The sequence below is a fragment of the Camelus ferus genome, chromosome 7, assembly GCF_009834535.1.
Source record: "Camelus ferus isolate YT-003-E chromosome 7, BCGSAC_Cfer_1.0, whole genome shotgun sequence".
Classification (NCBI taxonomy): domain Eukaryota; kingdom Metazoa; phylum Chordata; class Mammalia; order Artiodactyla; family Camelidae; genus Camelus; species Camelus ferus.
This window is the reverse complement of record NC_045702.1, coordinates 1188632-1206770: the sequence shown is the minus strand read 5'-3', so window position 1 is coordinate 1206770 and position 18139 is coordinate 1188632. Positions and strand designations below refer to the sequence as shown.

The window sequence follows — 18139 nt, the reverse complement described above, 5'->3', positions numbered from 1 at the left end:
CGCTACAGAGCGGGTCACTCTCACCAGGTGTGTTCAAGACTCTACGGCAGGCTGACTGCAATTCTCCCAGGTGTGTTCTTTTTTCTTTTTTTTCCCCTACTTATCCTGCTTGGGACTCATTGAGTTTCTGCAAACTGTAAAATCATGTCTTTCATTGAATTTGGGAATTTTTTTACTATTAATCTTCAAATATTTTTTGCCCCGTTCTCTCGCCTCCTCGTCGGGGACCCACCCCATGAAAGCTGGACCTGGTAATGCGGTCTCGCGGGTTCTCGAGGGTCCTTGTTATTTTCTACTGCTGTGTAACGACTCACCCCGAGTTTGGTGGCTTCAACCAGTAATAGCAGCACTTTATTGTCTCTCCTCGGTTTCTGTGGCTGAACGGTCTACACAGGGCCCTGTGGGCCACCTGCCTCGCCGCCTGGCGTCTGGTGCTTCAGCTGGAAGATGGGAGGCTGGGGTGGGACTCACCCTCCAACCTGGCGTCCGGCAGGCAGTGATGGCCGCGGGCCGAGGGCCCAGCTGGCAGGACACCCGGGCGTGGGCTCCCGCGGCCTGGACTCCCGTGCACACAGTGGGCCGGGCCTGAGGTCGGGCGCGGGAGGCAGAGGAGCAGGGAGAAGCCATTCAGTGTCACCTCTGCTGCCTTGTTTTGGCCGAGGAAGTGGCAAAGCTCTGCCAGGTGGCTGCCCGGCTGACGTCTCTGGATTTTGTTAGGTTCCTGACTGTTCCAGCAGGGCTGCTCCCCGGCTTGACCTCACACCACAAACCCTGCCTCTGGGGGCCGCTCTGACCTCCGTTCAGGTTCTCGTCCTGGCAGGGCGCCCTGAGCCTCGCGTTTGCACCCTTCAGGGGCAGGAGGGGCTGGGGCGGAGCTTGAAGCCCCACCCTTTGGGATTCCACCTGACTTTTCCAAGGCTGTGGGGGCCCTGGATTCTGGGATCTGGCTCCTCAGGCCAGAGCGACATCGCCTGTAGCTTAAGCTGCCCAGTGGCACCAACCACAGGCCACCCTTAGGATAAAAGTCTCAAAGGGGGAAGTCGTTCTGTGTGTTCTCTCGTTCCGGGGCGACCCCTCCAGGACTCTGCTGCTGTGACTCACTACCCACCGCCATCGGCAGACTTCATTTCCTCCCGGGGTTTGTAGTCACAATCTACACGGTACGAACTTGCCTCGCCTCCACCACGGCAGAGTCCAGTGCCTTCCTCCAAGGAGGAGGCACCTAAAGCCCCCCCATCCTCCCCTCCGGCCACGCGGGAGCTCCCAGAGGCCGTGGCACCCTGCTCTCTACCAGCTCAAGGCCTGGTCACACGCGGTGCTGCGTTTGCCCAGTTTCAGGGGGCATATTGACAACCCGTGATGGGAATTGTGCAGTGTGTGTCCTGCACCACTGTCTGCGGCTGCCCTGCTCACATGCTGTTCCGACCTCCTGCAGCCCCTCCTTCTGCCTCGTCCCAGCGGCTAACACCAGCTTTCAGCTAACAGTGAGCCTCCTCCAACCCTCGCTTCTGGGCTGGGGTCCTACATGCCATTCTAATCCCCCCACACTGTCCTCTCTCTGACACTTGTCATCAGACCATCTGGGCGTAGGATCATGTACCCTGAGCCAGGCGGCAGGAGCTCCGGTCCCCACCACCTGGCCCATCCTTGGGCATGTGCGTCTCTGTGCTTCAGTGTCCCCATCAGAGAAGTGAGGGTAACAGCCACCCCTGCCCCGGGGGGTGGTCACGGGCCCCAGCGGGTTAGCACGTGGGGGGACCGGGTGCTGACTGGCTGGCCGTGTACACCTGTTCCTGCCTCTGCCTCCGCCACCTCCTTCACCTGCCAGGAAGTCGGGCCACACCTCTCCCTCCCAGTAGTCTCTGGAGCAGACGTGCAGCCACGGAGGACGTGCCCTGGGAGGGACTTCCCTGGGGTCCTGGGCACTTGCTGTCCACGCCCTGGAGAGGGTCCTCTCGCGGCCAGCCCGGTGCAGGGTCTGGGGGGCAGAGCTGGGCCTCTTGCTGCCCTCCTGGGGGTCCTGGCGGGTCTGCCGTCAGAAGGCCCAGCTCTGATGCACACAGACACCATCCACACCGTCTCCCCAGAGAGCCGTCGACACCCTGGGAAGGGTTAATTAAACCCGTGCACAAATATGACGAGGACTTAAAGAACTAATGGAACAGTTCACTTATCACACAGCCTGAGCTGGAAATGACTCAGGCTAAGAATGTCTGCTCAATAAGGGTTTAATTCTAGCCGACAATTCTGAGCCAAGCATTGACGAAAGGCAACTTTTCATTCCCACACCAAAAGGACACCCTCCCCTTTTAGATAAAGAGAAATTGCTCAGGGAGCTGACTGTCTCCTGGTCTGAGGGTCACCAGAGGCATCCACGCTTATCCCTGGGCCAGGGAGGGGTCTGCTGCCCGGGAGGGCGGTGTGGGCCTTTCAGCCTCGGGGGTGCTGCTCGTGGGGCCCTGATGCACACGGACTGTTGTAAATTCTGAGGAGAACACTAGGAATGCGTGTGTGTGCACGCGCAAAGGAGAGAGAGAAGGGGGCAGAGAGAGACACAGAGAGGAACCCCAGGGGTCCAGCCCTGCTGAGCCCAGGTGCCCCTCCTGGCAGCAGCCACACGAGAGACCCCAATGACACCAGTAGTTGAGCCCAGTCAGCACCAGAGTTACGAGAAATCGTAAAGCACTTTCTGCGTGAAGCCTCCAGGTGGGGGATGTTTGTTACCCGGCAATGGCTGACGGGCAGAGAGGCACTGGGCAGGGAGGAGCTCACCGGCTGGTCCAGGAGACAGCGCTCGGACCTCGGCCCTGATTCCGGCCTCCACCTCCCCCAGCCCCTGTGCTCCCTAGCCCTCCTGTCTCAGGGTTGGGAGACCTCTCACATCTCGTCTCGGACCCCGACCCCAGCACCACCTGCAGCAGCTCCACGCCCTCCTCGCTGGGCCTGGCCTTTTCCCAAATATCGTAGGCAAACTACCAGGTGCAGGTCCAGGCAAGCCCCAGGGGAGGGGCTCCGGACCACAGCCCCGCCATCTTCACACACAAAGGCCTCCTCCCCACCTGCCCTCCTCCCCGGACCCTCCCCGGCCAGTCCACGCCCAGGTCCCGAGTGTTGGCTCCACCCAGTGCATTGTACCCACACGTGTTCTGTGTGTGTCCCGGCTCCGCGGTTTCAGCCGGCTTGCCTGGGACCTGCTGGGACCCGGGTCATCCTGGTCGGGAGGGACGGGGGAGGAGGGGCCTTGGGGGGCTGGTCACCGTCTGGGTCCAGCAGGGATCTGACTAGAGGTGCACAGGTGTTCACCTTCTGGCCCAATGGTTTATGATCAAACGGTCCAAGTTGAGGCAGAAGCCAGGTACACCCGTCGCAGAAGGCGCTTCAGACCAGCCGCGCTGCAGCTACGGCTTGTTACTGGGAATCGAGGCAGCCGGTACTGAAGCCGTGCAGCGGGTCGACGCAGCAGAGCAGCTCCTTCCCGACGCGGCCAGCTGCTGGCCGGCGTCGGTCCCCCCAGCGCATGTCCGGCCAGGTCGGGAGACTGGGGACTTCTGGGTCGGTCCTTGCCTTCTTTTCCCCTCAGACTCACTATATTTTTTGCAGTTGAATCAAAGGGGATGCATTTTTGTATGGAAGTGGATGTCAGTCTGGACTGTTTCCTGTTTGTGGAATTGAGGAACTATGAAGTTAACGTTCAGCTTTTAATTCATTCTCAAAAGTTGAGATGTGTCCCCGAGGCAGAATTGTTCTAAGTACAGGCAAATCATTGTAAACTCTTAAAAAAAATTTTTACAGTTTTTTTTGAAGGGGGAGGAATTAGGCTTATTTATTAATTATTGTTATTTTTAATGGAGGCACTGGCGATTGAACCCAGGACCTTGAGCATGGTAAGCACACACTCTACCACTGAGCTATACCCTCCCTTCTGAAAATTCTTGTGCATGAATTTGTTTAACTTTATACTTGGACACCAAACGATCGTATAGAAATAATAATTTTGTTATCATCTGGTTGTTATATCCTGCCTTATGTTATCATTCACATTTTTATGAATTTCTTCTGAGCCCCAAAGCATGTAACGTTCCCCCTGAAGTTCCACAGGTGGCTCTCTTACTGGTCACGTAAGTGCCCGCCCCCAAGGCTGCCCGACGGCCGCTGCCTCCTTGCGTCCCTGTGCTGGCTCCACGCTCCCGCCCCTCCGCACTCGCTGCGCAGGGAGCTGTGACCTGTGTCTTCCTGGGGCGGTGGCGGGGAGCTGGGCCTGGGGGAGGCCAGAGGGCGACCAGAGCGTGGGCTTCTTCCAAACTTGCCGAGGTTTGTGGACTCGGCCTTTAGTTTGGATCAAAGAAAACAATTTTGGATTCATACTTTGGTTAAAATTAAATTTGAAGGCTGACCTTTAAAGCTACTTCTGTCTCCCACCGAAAAAGCTCCTGCCCCTTTGGGTCCTGGTGCTGAAATCGAGGTCTGCTGAGCCGTGCGGAAGATGCAGTCATTTTGGCTTTTGCCTGAACCTCCTCTGCGAATAAAGCTTCCCTTGTCGTCAAGCTTCACTTCCCTTTGCTTCGTTTTAGAGGCTGTGGTACGTCTCCCCCTTTCACGGGAGCCCGGAGTCTGGAAACCAACAGCCCCCCGACCTGGGCTGCACACCGTCTCGTGGGGCCGGGTTCTCCTCCACCAGCCGCTCCCTCGGTAGGCTGGGGCCGCCACCTTCCTGACCTTTTGTTTCAAAGATTTCGATGCGTAAACAGCTGGGCTGTGGGCTTCTGCTGTTGGCCTCCCACCTTCACCAGCCTGCGTGGACCAGGCCTGCGGTGTCGCGAGGAGGCCTATTGACGCAGTGGGTCTTAGAATCACCTAAAATGGTCACAGGCTTCTGTATGTTTAGTGAAGTTTGATTTCAATATAAGAAAAAGAATCGAATTTTTATGCAACTTAGTAAGAACAAGATTAAAATCTGAGACACACACACTGCTGAGCAGGTTCATTCACAGAGCAGGTCTCCCCTGCGCCTGTCGTCGCTGCTCTGTCTCCAGGAGCAAGTCCCCCCGGGCCCTGCACGTGGCAGGCGTTGCTCTGCTCACAGGACACAGCGGACGCCTAAAGCTGAGTTACGGCCACACGTCAGGGCTCCGAGGCCGGGGGCTGGGGCCGGGTGCGGCCCGCCCTGCCCCGAGCAGGTCTGTCCACAGCGCAGGTGAGGGCGGCAGGTGCAGGGACTCAGTTTACAAGCTCACTCGGCCGGGACGCCCTTCCCTGGGCTCCCCCCATGCAGACGCCTGTCCTCCGACCCCGGCCTCCTTGTGGTCTCCAAGTACCCTCTGGGCCCCGCGGCCCTGCCACCTGGCACGTCCCTGCCTGACTCCCTCCCCTGACGTTCAGGAGGGAAAGGGGAGGGGAGGAGATGCCTGGCTTTGCTGGGCCCCTCGCCCCCCGCGTGCGGAGCTGACAGGGGCTGAGGCGGCAGCAGAGACTGTCAAGGCCGAGCGGTGATCTGGGACGGAGCGGTGGCTTGAGTTTAGGGGGGAGCTGCAGGGGTGCTGGGGCTGGGTCCCGGGTGGGGTGTGAAGCATAAGAGGAAGAGGGGCCACCATGACCCCGCTGGTCTGCTCGGGCATCTGCAGGTTGCAGCTGCCACCATGGAAATGGGAGGACAGAGCGGGGCCACCAGGGCTGGCTATGGCCTCTTTGGGTTTGAGACCGTGGCTAGACGCCACAGAGGCTGGCAGGATGCAGACCTGGGCCTCAGGGGGATGACTGAGTTGCACGAGACCATGTGGGGCGGGTGGCCCCTGAGGACTGCACAGCAAGGACTCAAGCCGCGTCTGTCTGACGGTTACCTCCACTCCCCAGCCCTTGTGGTCTGAGGGCGGGACTTCGATGCGAGGTCCGCTCTGGGCAAAGGGGTCCCTTCAGGTCAGTCAGCAGACACGGGGCTCAGGTGGTCTCCGGGGCACGAGTTCTCTGTGTGATGGACGTTGCCTCAAGCTGCTGTTTTTGTCTTCTACCTTGTTCCAAAATAGAATTTGGAGCAGTTTGCAAAGATGAACACAGCAGAGGAGGTCAGGGAAGGGAAGAGGCGGAGTGAGGACCGCTGCCCTGGTCCCCTCCCCTTGCACTCTGTGCACCCGTGCTACCGCCTAAGCCCGAGGCCGAGGGTCTCTCCAAACCACGGTCCGAACACTCCTGCTGGTGCTTGTTAAACATCCAGATTCCCAGCTCCTCCCAGAGCGACCCCGACTGAGTACACTGGGCCCTGGAATCGGCCCCTCCCACCCCTGGGAAGAGCGGAAGCTTCCAAAAGACGTTTTGGAATTAGAAGCCGTGCCATTCCAAGCCATGAGACTTCTGTGTATGCTCCTCCTTCAGAGCAGACACCCCCGGAGGGAGGAGAGAGCGAGATAAAGACAGAGAGATGGACGCAGGACAGAGGGACAGAGAGGCGGGCGGATTGCACACAGAGGTGCGCAGGCAGAGGCAGGGTGAGCCCAGCGGGGCGCGGAAGTCAGGCTCAGACACAGACGTGGGAGAGACGGAGGCGCCTGCTCCTTCATGTGTTTCCATCCTGTCTCTTTTCATCCTAAGAACCGACCTCCCCCTGCCTGAGACGGCCTCTCTGGAGACCAGGCTTCTTTTGGAGCCGGAAGCCAGCCCGCGAGGCTCAGCGTCCCCAGGCCCGTCTCAGATCCGTCCAGGTACCTGTGAGTGGTTCCGCAGCACTGCCCCCACCAGCCCCTGGACTGAGTGTCCACCACGGCCTGACCCATCACACAGGAACAGTCACATGGCCCGGAAGGGTGCCAGCCCCGTGGTGGCACCGCTCGCTCCCGCTCCAGGAGGGAGAGAGGGCCTGGTTCCCAGAGCGCCGTCCAGAAACCCGCGGCAGTATTCACCAACCGCGCTCAGCTCAGAAGACAAACGACACCCACCATATGGTTTGTCTCATAAACGGAGCAACTGAAATGGCTAAGACCAGCTTCAAAGCAAATATCCAGAATAAAATGAAAACCAGCCATTGTTTGGGAACAAAGGTGTAATCAAATTCTCATTTTCTATTCCAATAAACATCTTTGAGTTAATGCCTATTCCACTAATTATGAAGGTTTTTTATTAGCGTTCTACTTGATTAATAAAGCACACAGCACAGATTACATATAATATTGCCGGCAGTCCCCGTGGGACAAGTGTGATGGCTTCACGCACACAATTGAGAGCGAGAAGGGGGAGATGGCTGAGCGCTCGGGGCCGCGGGCAAACCCACTTTTCACAAGTACGAAGTTAATTTCATAAGAAAAAAATAAAGCGTCTTAGTGTGCGCGCATCCGTGTACACCGTCCAGTAAAATACACGGACTGCACCGGCTGAGCCTCGTGGGGGTGTCTTCTCTGTGGGCTGCACGTGGTTCATCTGGGTGGATTGCCTCTGCTGACGCTGGGACCTCAGGGTTTCACTGGGGCGGAGCAGACGCTAAGCGCTTTTCATGGAGGATTCCCTGCGCCACGTGGGTGGGGGACCCAGACCCACCCCGGCAGACAGCACCCGTCTCCTTCCAGCTGGACGGCTGCACCTGCCGCCCTCCAAACTCCTCCCTTCCTCACTGTGTGGCCCCAAGGCAGAGGCGCATCCCCGCTGGCTCGTGCCCACTCGCAGGAGCAGATGGTTAATTTTTTAGGAATTTTATGGGCTGGTTATTAATACAGCCACTATTAAAAATTAAATCGTGTGACCTGACAGATTGATACACAGGTAATAAATACTCAAAACTTAGAGCTCCCTGATTGATCTCACGCCATCTTACTCTCATCATTTTCACCTGCCGCGTCCACACTGAAGCCCTTCACGGTGGTGTGTTCCCGTCACAGAAATCAGCAAACACGGCAAGTCAAGGCTTTGTTTTTGTCTTGTTGGTTGGCCAGACTGTAGGAAGAGGCGGAGACGCCAACGATACTGATTCACCCTGAAAGCGAGGGCTTCGCATCTGAACAGCACACAGCAGCTTCCTCCAGAGCCCGGAAGCCACCGTCTGACTCGGCAGAGAAGCGCGTGCCCCACGGATGAGCCAGGGAAGTCCTGACCCACGTCCCCTGTCGAGGCGCAAACACTGACCCATGTCCACACCGAGGCCACAGCTGTTCCCCAGCCGCAGCCGCAGGCTGGCTGCAGCCGCAGGAATCCCCCAAGACCAGAGCAAGCCTCCTGTGAGAACCCACGAGCTACGTGGGGGAGGACGGTGTGTGTGTTTTCACTGGTGCAGGCTGTGTGCAAATCTCATAACAAACTAAGCACGCCTCTGTCCATCGCTTCAGAGAGTGGGCTGTGGGCTCCGGGTGGACACGCCAGGGACCGGCCGCACCCACGCCGGGCTCGGCATCGGCTCTGCCCACACCGACCCCCGTCTTTACCTCTCTGTCTTCAGAGCTGGCTACGCACTACATTTTAAAAGTGCCTTTGGTCCAGTGTTCCTAAATATTCCCAGAAGGAAGGGAATCTCGCAGCTCCCCAGTCTGCCGCCTGCAGATTCTGACACGTGTTTCTCACGAGACGCGCCACCTATCGCTACGTGCGCACGTGAAACGTCAGTGAGAGTAACTTTGTGGCACACGGAAAGCAGATGCTTCACGGCTGCCGGGCAGGATCCTGACCCGAAGCAAACTCGGGACAGGAGGTGCTGGGCGAGACGGAGCTGCTGGAATGTGAGTGGACGACTGTCTGGTGAGACGGAGGGGCTGATTTCTGCAGAAATGAACACTGACACGCTTGTGGACACCACAGGCCACCGAGTCTTGCCCCTGCCTGCTGACATGGGCCAGCAGGACGAGAGGGACACCATCGCCTCACGCCCAGCAGGGCCGCCCCTCGCCGGGGTTTAAATGCTCCTGGTGTGAGCGCCAGCTTTGAGGCCGGCTTGTTTCTCGGCGAGGTGGTGGGGCGCCCCCTCCACCGCGGGCAGGAAGGAGGGGGCCGCCGCGGGGTTCCCCAGACACTCACTGGGTGTGAGGACAGGGCACAGGCCGTGCTCAGAGCGCACACCGCTCCTCAGCTTTTGACTGAGACTGTTTAATCACTTTTTAATGAATAAAATCTCAGTGACGCCTGACACTCTGGCCCTTAGCAAACAGCCAGCCCTGCGAATAAAGCAGCACCTCGGCAGAGAGCCCTACGGTGCGCTCACCTTGCGGCCTCGGTCGAACGCCCTGCCTTCGAGGAACGGAGGATGGACGGGGAAAGACCCTGCTCTCCTCCCAAATGAAGACCATTCAAGTGTGAAATCAGACGTTTAATCAAACACAGTTAAATACAGTCACGTGTCTCACACCGAGGAAACAAAAATGTCAGAAGCCACAGGCAGGTCTACGCTCCTATATTCAGGTAATAGTTATTTCCTATTAATCATTAGGTTCCCGATAGAGAAACAGCTTTGGGAGAGAAATCAGAGCTATGTTAAAGCAGATTTACACGACAACACCGTTAAGGACACAGACAATGTTTTGGCATCTTTCTCCCCACTCAGCCAGCCACGTTCCCTGGTCTGCTGCTCTCTGAGCTGCAACATCTGTTTAAGACGGAGGCGTGGTGTGTCAGCCTGGAAGGACAAGGTACCAGGGCAGGTTTTACTCCCGAGACCGGCAGCCCGCAGAGCTGCCTGCACACCTCCCTCCACGTCATCGCCCTCGCTTTAATGAAACTCTCCTGTTGCTGGGGGCGCTGGCAAATTTGGTGCACAAGTGCTTTTTGGCAAATGCAAACTCTCTCCAGACGCTGGTGTCTGCGTGATGTCAGACAAGTGGGCGACCTAAGGGCCAGGGGTCTGATGAGCCCTGGCAGGAGCCCAGGGCGGTCACTTTTCTCCAGTTGCTGTGATCCCTGTGTTCCTCCTGTGGGGAAAGCAACCTGTCTTCTCTGGATGCCAGCAAGGCGCCCGCTGCCCCTGCGAGGGGCCACACGTGCCTGCCGGGGGCTCACTACGTGCTCCTCCCAGCCCTCCCTGATCTGGGTTAGCCTGCAGGAGAGCGCTCACTAGCTGCACTTGATTTTGCAAAGTGCAAATCCCTATTATAAGTTAAAACCATGTCTGGAGATTGGAAGCCACCCCCCGCCTTGCCCAGGCGAGGCGTCTCGGGGGCGGGGGGCCGGGAAGCAGGTGCTCCAGTGGGATGGCACTTGCCCTCCGGGGTCCCCGCCCACCCGGGGTGGGCGGTTGAGGGGGGGGCTGTCAGCCGTGCCTGGGGGGTGTCGAGCAGCCTGGGTTGAACCAAGTGCGGGGGTGGTTCCCCTGTCACCTGCCCCCAAGCTGCAGAGGGGCAGCTTCCCGCCCGTCCGGCCCGCACGTCCCAGCTGCTGGTTTCTCCCCGCGAGGGACCGTCATGAAGACAGAGCCTGCGGCCGGGGGCCCGGCCAGCTGCCCTGGGCCTCTCCCCGCGTGGCGGAAGCTCCTTCAGAAAGTTCCGATCACGAGCCAGCTCTCTTCTGGGGGCCGTCCTGGCTGCGCGGGTCACTGCGTCGTCAGGACGACAGGGTTTGCAGCAAGGAATGAAAGGTGCGCTTTGAGGAAAAATAAACCTTTTTTCCAAGAGAGTGAAAGTAGATGAACCGACCGCCCCGTAACTGCATGTTCCCACAGACCTCTGTTTAGTACTGTTTGGCTGAACAAAAATACACATTTTAACTGCTGAACAGCGCAGACCGCAGGGCCTCAGGGCCGACCACCGGGCAGCCGCTCCAGGAGACAAAGCCGAGTCGTCCTCGGTCCCGACGGCGGCAGCGCCCGGGCCGGGGCTCCTCCGAGGCCCCGGGAAACACGCTCACTGGGGAAAGGCTTGGAGGATGGCGTTCACCTCCTCGGCCACCGCCGTCAGCGCGAACTCGAACTGCTCCTGGAGACAAAGGAAGGAGATGTGAGCGGGCGTCCCTTCACTCGAGCCCTGAGCTCCAAGCGCTATTTTGCAGAAAGAAACCGTCCAGGACAGAAGGGACGCTCGCAGACTTCCGTGGAGAGAGAGGCACTGGTCTGCAGGGCGAGACACGGCTGCTCACGCTGGGGAGCCTCAGCTCTTACCACTGGGAGGCGCTGCCGACAGAAACACCAGCAGGGAGACGGTGCCCAAGGCTCCAGGGCCTGCTCGGCTCCTTCTGACTCCACCCCTGAGCTCGTGGATCTCCTGACGGATGGGGCTGGATGGCGCCATCGCGCGTCTAAACTGCCCGTGGAGACAGCCACAGCAGCACCCCTCGGGGCTTCCCATCCTTCCCACCCAGAAACATAAGGGGTGGTGTTGTCCTTGCTCTGGAAACCCACCCATCACCCAGCCCCACCCCGCTCAGTTCCGTCTGCCCAGAAACCTCACGGCACCCACCACTGTCCAACCTAAGACGTGGGCGCACACACGTGTCCACAGACATAGGTGCACCCAGCACGGGGCACGCCTCTCGTGCAGCTGACACCTGCCAAGACTGTTGGGGAGAAAGGAGGGACTGCCCACCCCCAGGAGACTGGGGCTCAGCAGACGGAGGGCGAGCCCACCCTCCCCCGCCGAGCCCCCCTGTGCGCCCAAACTCTGTGCCAAAAACTTGAAAGCAGCTCATCAGGCACTTCCCAATCACGCCAGGGAAGTCACAAAGATAAGTGATGTGAACTCCCACCCGGTCAAGGATTTAGCTCGGGGAAAGCCCTGCCAAGGCTTGAACACTTGGCAGTTCAAGTCCTAAGCGGGCTGGGACACGAATGCTTAATCTCCACCTTGGCCAGCACGTCACAGAAAGTAGAAACAGCTCCGGTCGAAACGGCAGAAAGTCAACCTAACTTAACGCTCACTTTGGGGCAAAAGCGTTTCTCACTAGTGTCCCCTTTGACCTGACACTGGAGGGAGGGTCTGCTCGGTTCCAATGTGGAGCCTCTTTTCGTGGCCACCAGCCTCCCACGGACGTCCTGGAAACCCCCACGGAGACCTTCCGGCGCCGCCCGCAGTGACTGCGTCCAGACTGGGGCTGTGGGAGGCACGTCCACGTGTGTCCGGCACCTTCCAGCACCGAGTTCCCAGGGGGACGGTCCCTCCCCTCCCCTCCAGGGGCTGGCGCTTGGTCCTGCTGTCACCGGGACGCATGCAAACACGCCCTCGGGAAGCCGCCTCCCGCCGCGTCTCTCACGGTCTGCTCAGAGGAACGGGTCCGTGCAGGGCAGGGGCGGCCACCGCAGGCGGCTTCCTCCCAGATGGTGACTTGCCAACGGGCAGACCAAGGTCTTGTGAGGAGAGGGAGCCTCTGGGAATCTGCCTGTGCACATCACATGGCGGTTTCTATGGAAATTTGTTGTAAGAATTCATCTTTAAAGGGAGAAACAGACAAGCACGGGACAGGCACCGTGGCCTCACTCCGTGAGATGCCGGAAAGCACCCACCGCCAAAGAGGAGTCCGTTATTTTACAGAAAAGTGTCTAATAAGAAAGCCAACGTTTATGGCCGCATGTTAAGTGACACACGCAGAGGCAGACTCGCGCCCGTGTCTGGACCGGAGTTACTTAAGCACTCTGTCCACAGCACAGCACAGTGCAAGGGGCACGTGGGGCCAAGCAGGCGTCGTGCTGACCGTGCGGCCGAGGGGCTGACCTGCAGGCTTCCCGGCGCTGGGGTCTCTAACCTGGGAGAGGCGCCGACAGCCCAGCTGGGAGGAGGGGGTCCTGGATGGAGGGTCTTTGCAGGGAGGGGTGCTGCGCCCTTGGGCTGCTCTCCCTGAGCCGGGCTCGATGGCGCTCTGCACCGTCACCTGCAAGGTGCCTGCCAGGAGGCAGCGCTGACGCGGGCTCTGGTGCCGGCGGCTCGCCCTGTCACGGGGCCGGGGGACCGTGTGAGGCCCGCAGTTCGAGGAGCACCGCCTTAGCTGAGACGTCTGTGTAGGAACCCCGGGACTTGGGAAGTCCCCAGCATTCGAAGTCCTTTTGGGATTTTAAGGAAACCATTAAAATAACAGGCAGAAGCTGCACTTAAGGAATGAAACACAGTAAATGACAAGACAATGACTGGCACAGACCCACTCTCAGGACAGGCTCCCTGAGCAGGAAGGCTCGGAGCTCCTGGACGTAAGACGTCCGAGCCGGCTGGCTTTGCCAAGACAGGAAGTCAGGAAGCGGGCTGACAGCTCTGAACGAGAAAATGTGCTGAGCGAAACGTGGGCCCTGCAGAGCCCGGTCCACGGCGTGAGGGGTGGCTGAGGCAGGACGGGGGAGTGGGGTTCAGGCTGGAGGAGTGTCTGTCCCTGCCCTTAGCCCACCCAGGACAGGGACAGTGAGTGGGAACGCCCCCCCCCCCCCCGGCCGGCCGTGACGGGGCAGCGGGCAGACCGCCCGGCCCTGGGGCTCGGTCCCTCACCTCACAGGTCAACACGAACTGAGGAAGGGACGGAGTGACTCCGGCTGTGGGGTCTCAAATGTTGTGGCTTCACGTCGGCCACAGGAGGGGCCTGTCCTGACTGCCCGGTCCGAGACCCTGTGCACTTAAAAGGCCCGGACTGAGTGGCAGGAGAGGTGGACTGGGGCTCAGCTCTGCATGGAAGCTGTGTGGCCCTGGGCAAGTCGCCAGGCCTCTCTGAGCCTTCCACGCAGAGCTGGGGGGCCAGGTGGAGAGGCCGTGGGGCAGGGGGCGCTGCTCGCGTGTGTTTGGATCTGTAGTTCGTCTCAGATTTGAATCTGCCACCCTCCGGCTCACACGAGGGCTGGTGGGTTTGTAGGAACTGAGTGCACTAATCTCCCTTCATCAGCCCTGATGGCAGGGCCCAGGGAACGGCACCTCTGTGGGGCTCAAGAAACCCCCTCCAGGCTGTGCTCCCAGCACCTCCCTTAAAGGGGTCAGGACGGAACCCCCCCTTGCGCTCAGATGCCAGCCCCTGGCTCCACCCGACCTCGGGCAGCAGAGCAGGGACAGGGCCCAGGCACGGTGCGCAGGTGTGCACGTGTGTCCGTGTGTGTGCACAGAGGGGAGACGGGAACAGACACGGAGCAAGAGGACGGAGAGACGGAAGACTTCCGGCCACGTGGGGAGGGTCCCGATGGAGCGGGACGCTGGTCGGGGTGGTCGGGGGATTCGACCCGGAATTACACTCACTTGAACCCGTGTTGTTCATCCAGGCCCCGTGAACATGCCTGTATCTCCAGGAAGAAGGGGGGTTAGGGCGGGAGGGATACACGGAGAAGCAGGTCACAGAAAAGGTGAAGTCTCAGCGCAGAAACAGGACAGGCTGGGGGCGGTGTGCCGCCCGCCACCTGTATACACCGGGGCGAATTCCAGGCGGGCACGCGCGGCATCATCGCCTGCAGGTGGTTGAACACAGCAGTCAAAAGGCTTTCACACCTAAGTGACGACTTAGTGCTTCTGGAGAAGCAGCAAGTGTTAAGGCCTTTGGTTAAAAAGGCACCTTTCAGAAGACGGACTCGAGGCCAAGGCAGGAAGGAATCTGTTTAAAGACACACATGGTGGAGCAGAGACTGACTGCTCGTTTGAAGTGTGTCATTCTCACCGCATCCTGTGGGTTCACCTCTCTTCCTAAAAATAAGCGTGCCTGGTGCGGATGTACGGCGACAGGGTTGTGTGGACAATGTCAGGCACCACGTGACGCCTTTCTCTGCTGGTGTCTTCTTGGCTCTGACCCTCGTACCGCCGCCCCCCTCCCGGGGCCGGTCAGCCCCCCGCATCTCCAGGAGGCAGCCATCCCTGAGGCTTCTGGGGTTTGTCTGACCAAGAGTTCGTTTCCAGGTGGAGAACTGCTCTCTGCAGCTTTTTTTGAACATGAGGCGAAGTTCTGCCGCCAGGCTGGGCATGAGGGGCTCGGAGGCCGTCCCAGGCCCCCGTTTCAGCGAGTCACAGTTTCTCATTTTGACTGTATTCAACTCAGATGACGCGACGTGACCGTGGACGACCTTCCCTCGGCTGGCGTGGAAGCGTGTTCAGCCGGTGCGGCATGACACTGTCACAGAAAACTGTCTCTTCCTGTTCAGCTGGACGTTAGGGGGAAGTTCAGTTTGTGGAGGGACACTGGGCAGAGCGTCCGTCAACTAAGACAGGTCTGGGGTTTTCTGTTTACTGTTCTTTGCACCTGAGGTTCTGGAGCCGACCTGCCGTCCGCTCGGCAGGACACACCTCGGACCTGCGCCCCTGGAGGAGGGCGGGAGCCGGCAGACAGTCATCCAGACCGGAGGTCACGTGTGGGGCCAGCCAGGCTCTGCCCTCTGGCAGCATCAGACCCTGGGACCAGATACTCTGGCCGATACGACGTGCACATTTTGCTACTTGGTCACTTAAAGAAACCGGGGTCTGTGACCACACAAGGCGTGACAATCACGAGGACCACCCCCTCTTCCGCTCAGGCCGGCCTGGGGAGCCATGCCCGTGGGCTTTGCGGCAAACAGGCTGCAGACCACAGAGGACTGACTGGTGTTGAGAGTATGAGACTTGGTTTTTCCTGCTTTGGTGAGAAGATACACCTTTCTGATGGCCGTGCCTGGACCCATCCCGGAGTTGGTCCGACCTGAGCGTCCTTGTGTCCTCTGGGGACGGGAGAGGCCTGCCTGGGAGGTGCCAGGCACAAGGAGGGAAGAGACAGGTTTGGATTCGAGATCTGAGTGTTACCCACGCGGCAGGCAGCTGGGCCACGGCGAAGGAAGATTCGGCCGGAGACTAAATTAGCTTTTCACTCCTGGGTACAAGGGGTCCCTGCTCTCCCAGCCCGTTCTGAGCTGTCTGAAGTTCCGAGGCTCCTGTGGCCACGCAGGGCCCAGACCACCAGGAACACTGGACTGACCCTGCATTTCTGGGTGACCAGCCCAGCCCCCAGGACACGGTCAGGCCCACGGGATGGTCCTCCCACGGGCACTAAGCCCATGGCTGCTTGGCACCAGCAGCGTCACTCCTCTCGCAGCTGCCTCGTGTCCGGACACAGCTCGACAGCAGACAGATGCGAGCAGGTTCAGCTTCTGCCCGGGACACGACCAACGGCAAAGGCAGAAACAGCGACCAGCAGGGAACCCGGGGGGCGTGCCTCTGGGGTGAGGACACACACCAAGGCCGAGAAGCAACCCCAGAACCCACCACGGGAACACAGACACAGTCATGCCAGAGACAGCCCACAGGAGCCCAACCAGACCTGCCAGTCCTCTCGGCCACACGCTGGCCACTAACGGAGGTGACGGAGACATGACCGCTGAGCGCACTGCGGTGTGGGCCTGACGGCCGGCTGCAGGGGAAGGTCCTGGGGGCCGGCGGGTGAGATGTGACAGGTCTGCGTGGGAGTTGGTGGCACTGAATCAATGCCAACCCGCTGGCCGTGGCTGGCCCCTGTGGTCACGTCAGGTATTAACCTTGGGGAGCTGGCCGTGCGTACATGGGGATTATCTGCATTATTTCTGCAAGGTTTTGCCTAAAATAACTGCAAATTTAAAAATGTCTAAGGAAACATGAAGTGTGCGTTGACCTACAGAGCACCTTCGTGTAGCAGTAACATTCCACACCAGGTTCCTGCACGTTGCGGGGCCCAAATAAAGCAGAGGGACAGAGGGGACTCTCCATGCTGTGTCACCAAGCTGCTTCCAACCTCCCCCCAATGCAGGCAGAGACCAGGGCAGGTGTGACCGCCCGCTGGACACGGCGTGGCTGGGCAGAGACCCTAAGCGCTTCCTCGGGTTCTACTTAGAACAGTCCTGTGAGTCTACAAGAGAGAATGAAGTTACTTTTGCCTCAGTGCTCGGGGCTGGCTTTGGCAACGTAGCACCAGGCAAATGACCACGTTCAGGGGTCGTGAGAGATGAGCCCATGTGTGTCAGGGCCCAAGTGTGCTGCCCAGCCGTCCAGGCTCGTGGCCTCTTCCTGCTCAGCCCACATGCCCCCTTCAAGTTGAGACCCAGCGCTGCACTGTTTTTCCTCCTGTGAGAGCCAGACCGAGGGCTTAGGAACTGTGTGCACTTTGTGGGGGACAGTAAGACCCCCCCTCCAGGGCGGGACAACTGGGCTGGGGTCCCAGAATAGTCGCCCCCGGGCACCAGAGCCCGATCCAGCTTGACCTCACCGGAGTGCTTCTTACAACTTACAGTCCCCTTACGTATAAAACAGTGACTTTGCACGAGCAGCCTTAGTGATTTTAGGCCTTTTGTGCAGGCGCTAATCGCATCGGGAAGGTTGGGACTACGCTGAGAGAAAACTGTGTTTCACGGCTTCAGCGCAAGCGGGAGCTTCTGCTGCTGGGTGGGGACATTCCCGGCATGCTACAGGACCGGCCTGTCCTGTTCCCCTGTTCCTAGCTCTGGTCAAGCCCAGTTTAACTATAATCTTTTGTCTTTTGCAAACTTGGCCTTTTCAGTAAGTATGCACACGAGCGGTGCTCAGGACCCCGGGCACCCTGGGGACTTGCTGATGACCACACAGCGGAGCCGGGGCTGTGGGGGCTGGAAACACGGCAGGCGGCACAGGATGTTTCGTGAGTGCGGAACATTCCACGCAAGGGTGCTCAGGTTCACCACGGACCTGCTTCTATAAAAATGCCACGTTCTCCCCCTGCTCCCGAATCTGTTAAGTGGGGAGATCCAGGAACTTGAGATCTGACTGCACTTTCTTATGCTGGAATGTCGGAGACGCTGCCAGAAAAGCCCAAGACCCTCCCAGGAAGGGCTGGCCGCGTCCTGCCCTGCCCAGGACTGGGGTGGCGGGCGGCCAGCGGGCCCAACCCTCGCTCCTCCGGGAAAACCAGCACAGAAGGACACCGCCAAAGCCCCTGCTGCCCCAGGGACCGGCCACAGTACCTTGGTCTGGACCATGCCTGGTCTCTGGTCCCTCAGGTGCTCCAGCGTCGCCGCGATGTCGATCTCCTTAGCGCCTGCAACAAACACAAACTGGGCTGAGTTCAGACGCGAGGCAGTCCGCGGGCACTCCCGGGCTGTCCCTCTCCTGATGCCAGCATCCCTCTTGGCTAGAGGCCACCCGGAAGTGACCCCCGCCAGCCCTCAGCAGGCCGGCCGGCAGCGGCGGTTTCGGCGAGCACGCGGAAAGACAGGCCCGGGCTTGTCAGCACGAACTCGAGAAAGCTGGGCTGAAAAATTATCAGATGCCTGTACAGAGACTCGCCGCCCGCTCGCCAACGCCATTAGAGTCTAGGGCGTTCCTCATTT

The 18139-nt window shown here is 59.4% G+C and overlaps 1 protein-coding gene and 1 non-coding gene across 3 annotated transcripts in view; both read right to left on the bottom strand.

Moving 5' to 3' along the window:
* Positions 1 to 3846: 3846 nt before the first annotated feature.
* Positions 3847 to 3918, bottom strand: TRNAG-ACC. Its single transcript has one exon. It is a non-coding gene; the product is annotated as a tRNA-Gly (tRNA).
* A 5341-nt stretch (positions 3919 to 9259) lies between these two features.
* PTPRN2 (protein tyrosine phosphatase receptor type N2) overlaps positions 9260 to 18139 on the bottom strand; it is a 519894-nt gene continuing 511014 nt past the window's right edge. For both annotated transcript variants that reach the window (XM_032482973.1, XM_032482974.1), the window contains 2 exons: positions 17774 to 17847; positions 9260 to 10871 (listed from right to left, as the gene is read on the bottom strand). In XM_032482973.1, the coding sequence (XP_032338864.1) occupies positions 10800 to 10871; positions 17774 to 17847 (146 nt within the window). In that variant the 3' untranslated portion in view covers positions 9260 to 10799. The remainder of the gene's footprint in view (positions 10872 to 17773; positions 17848 to 18139) is intronic.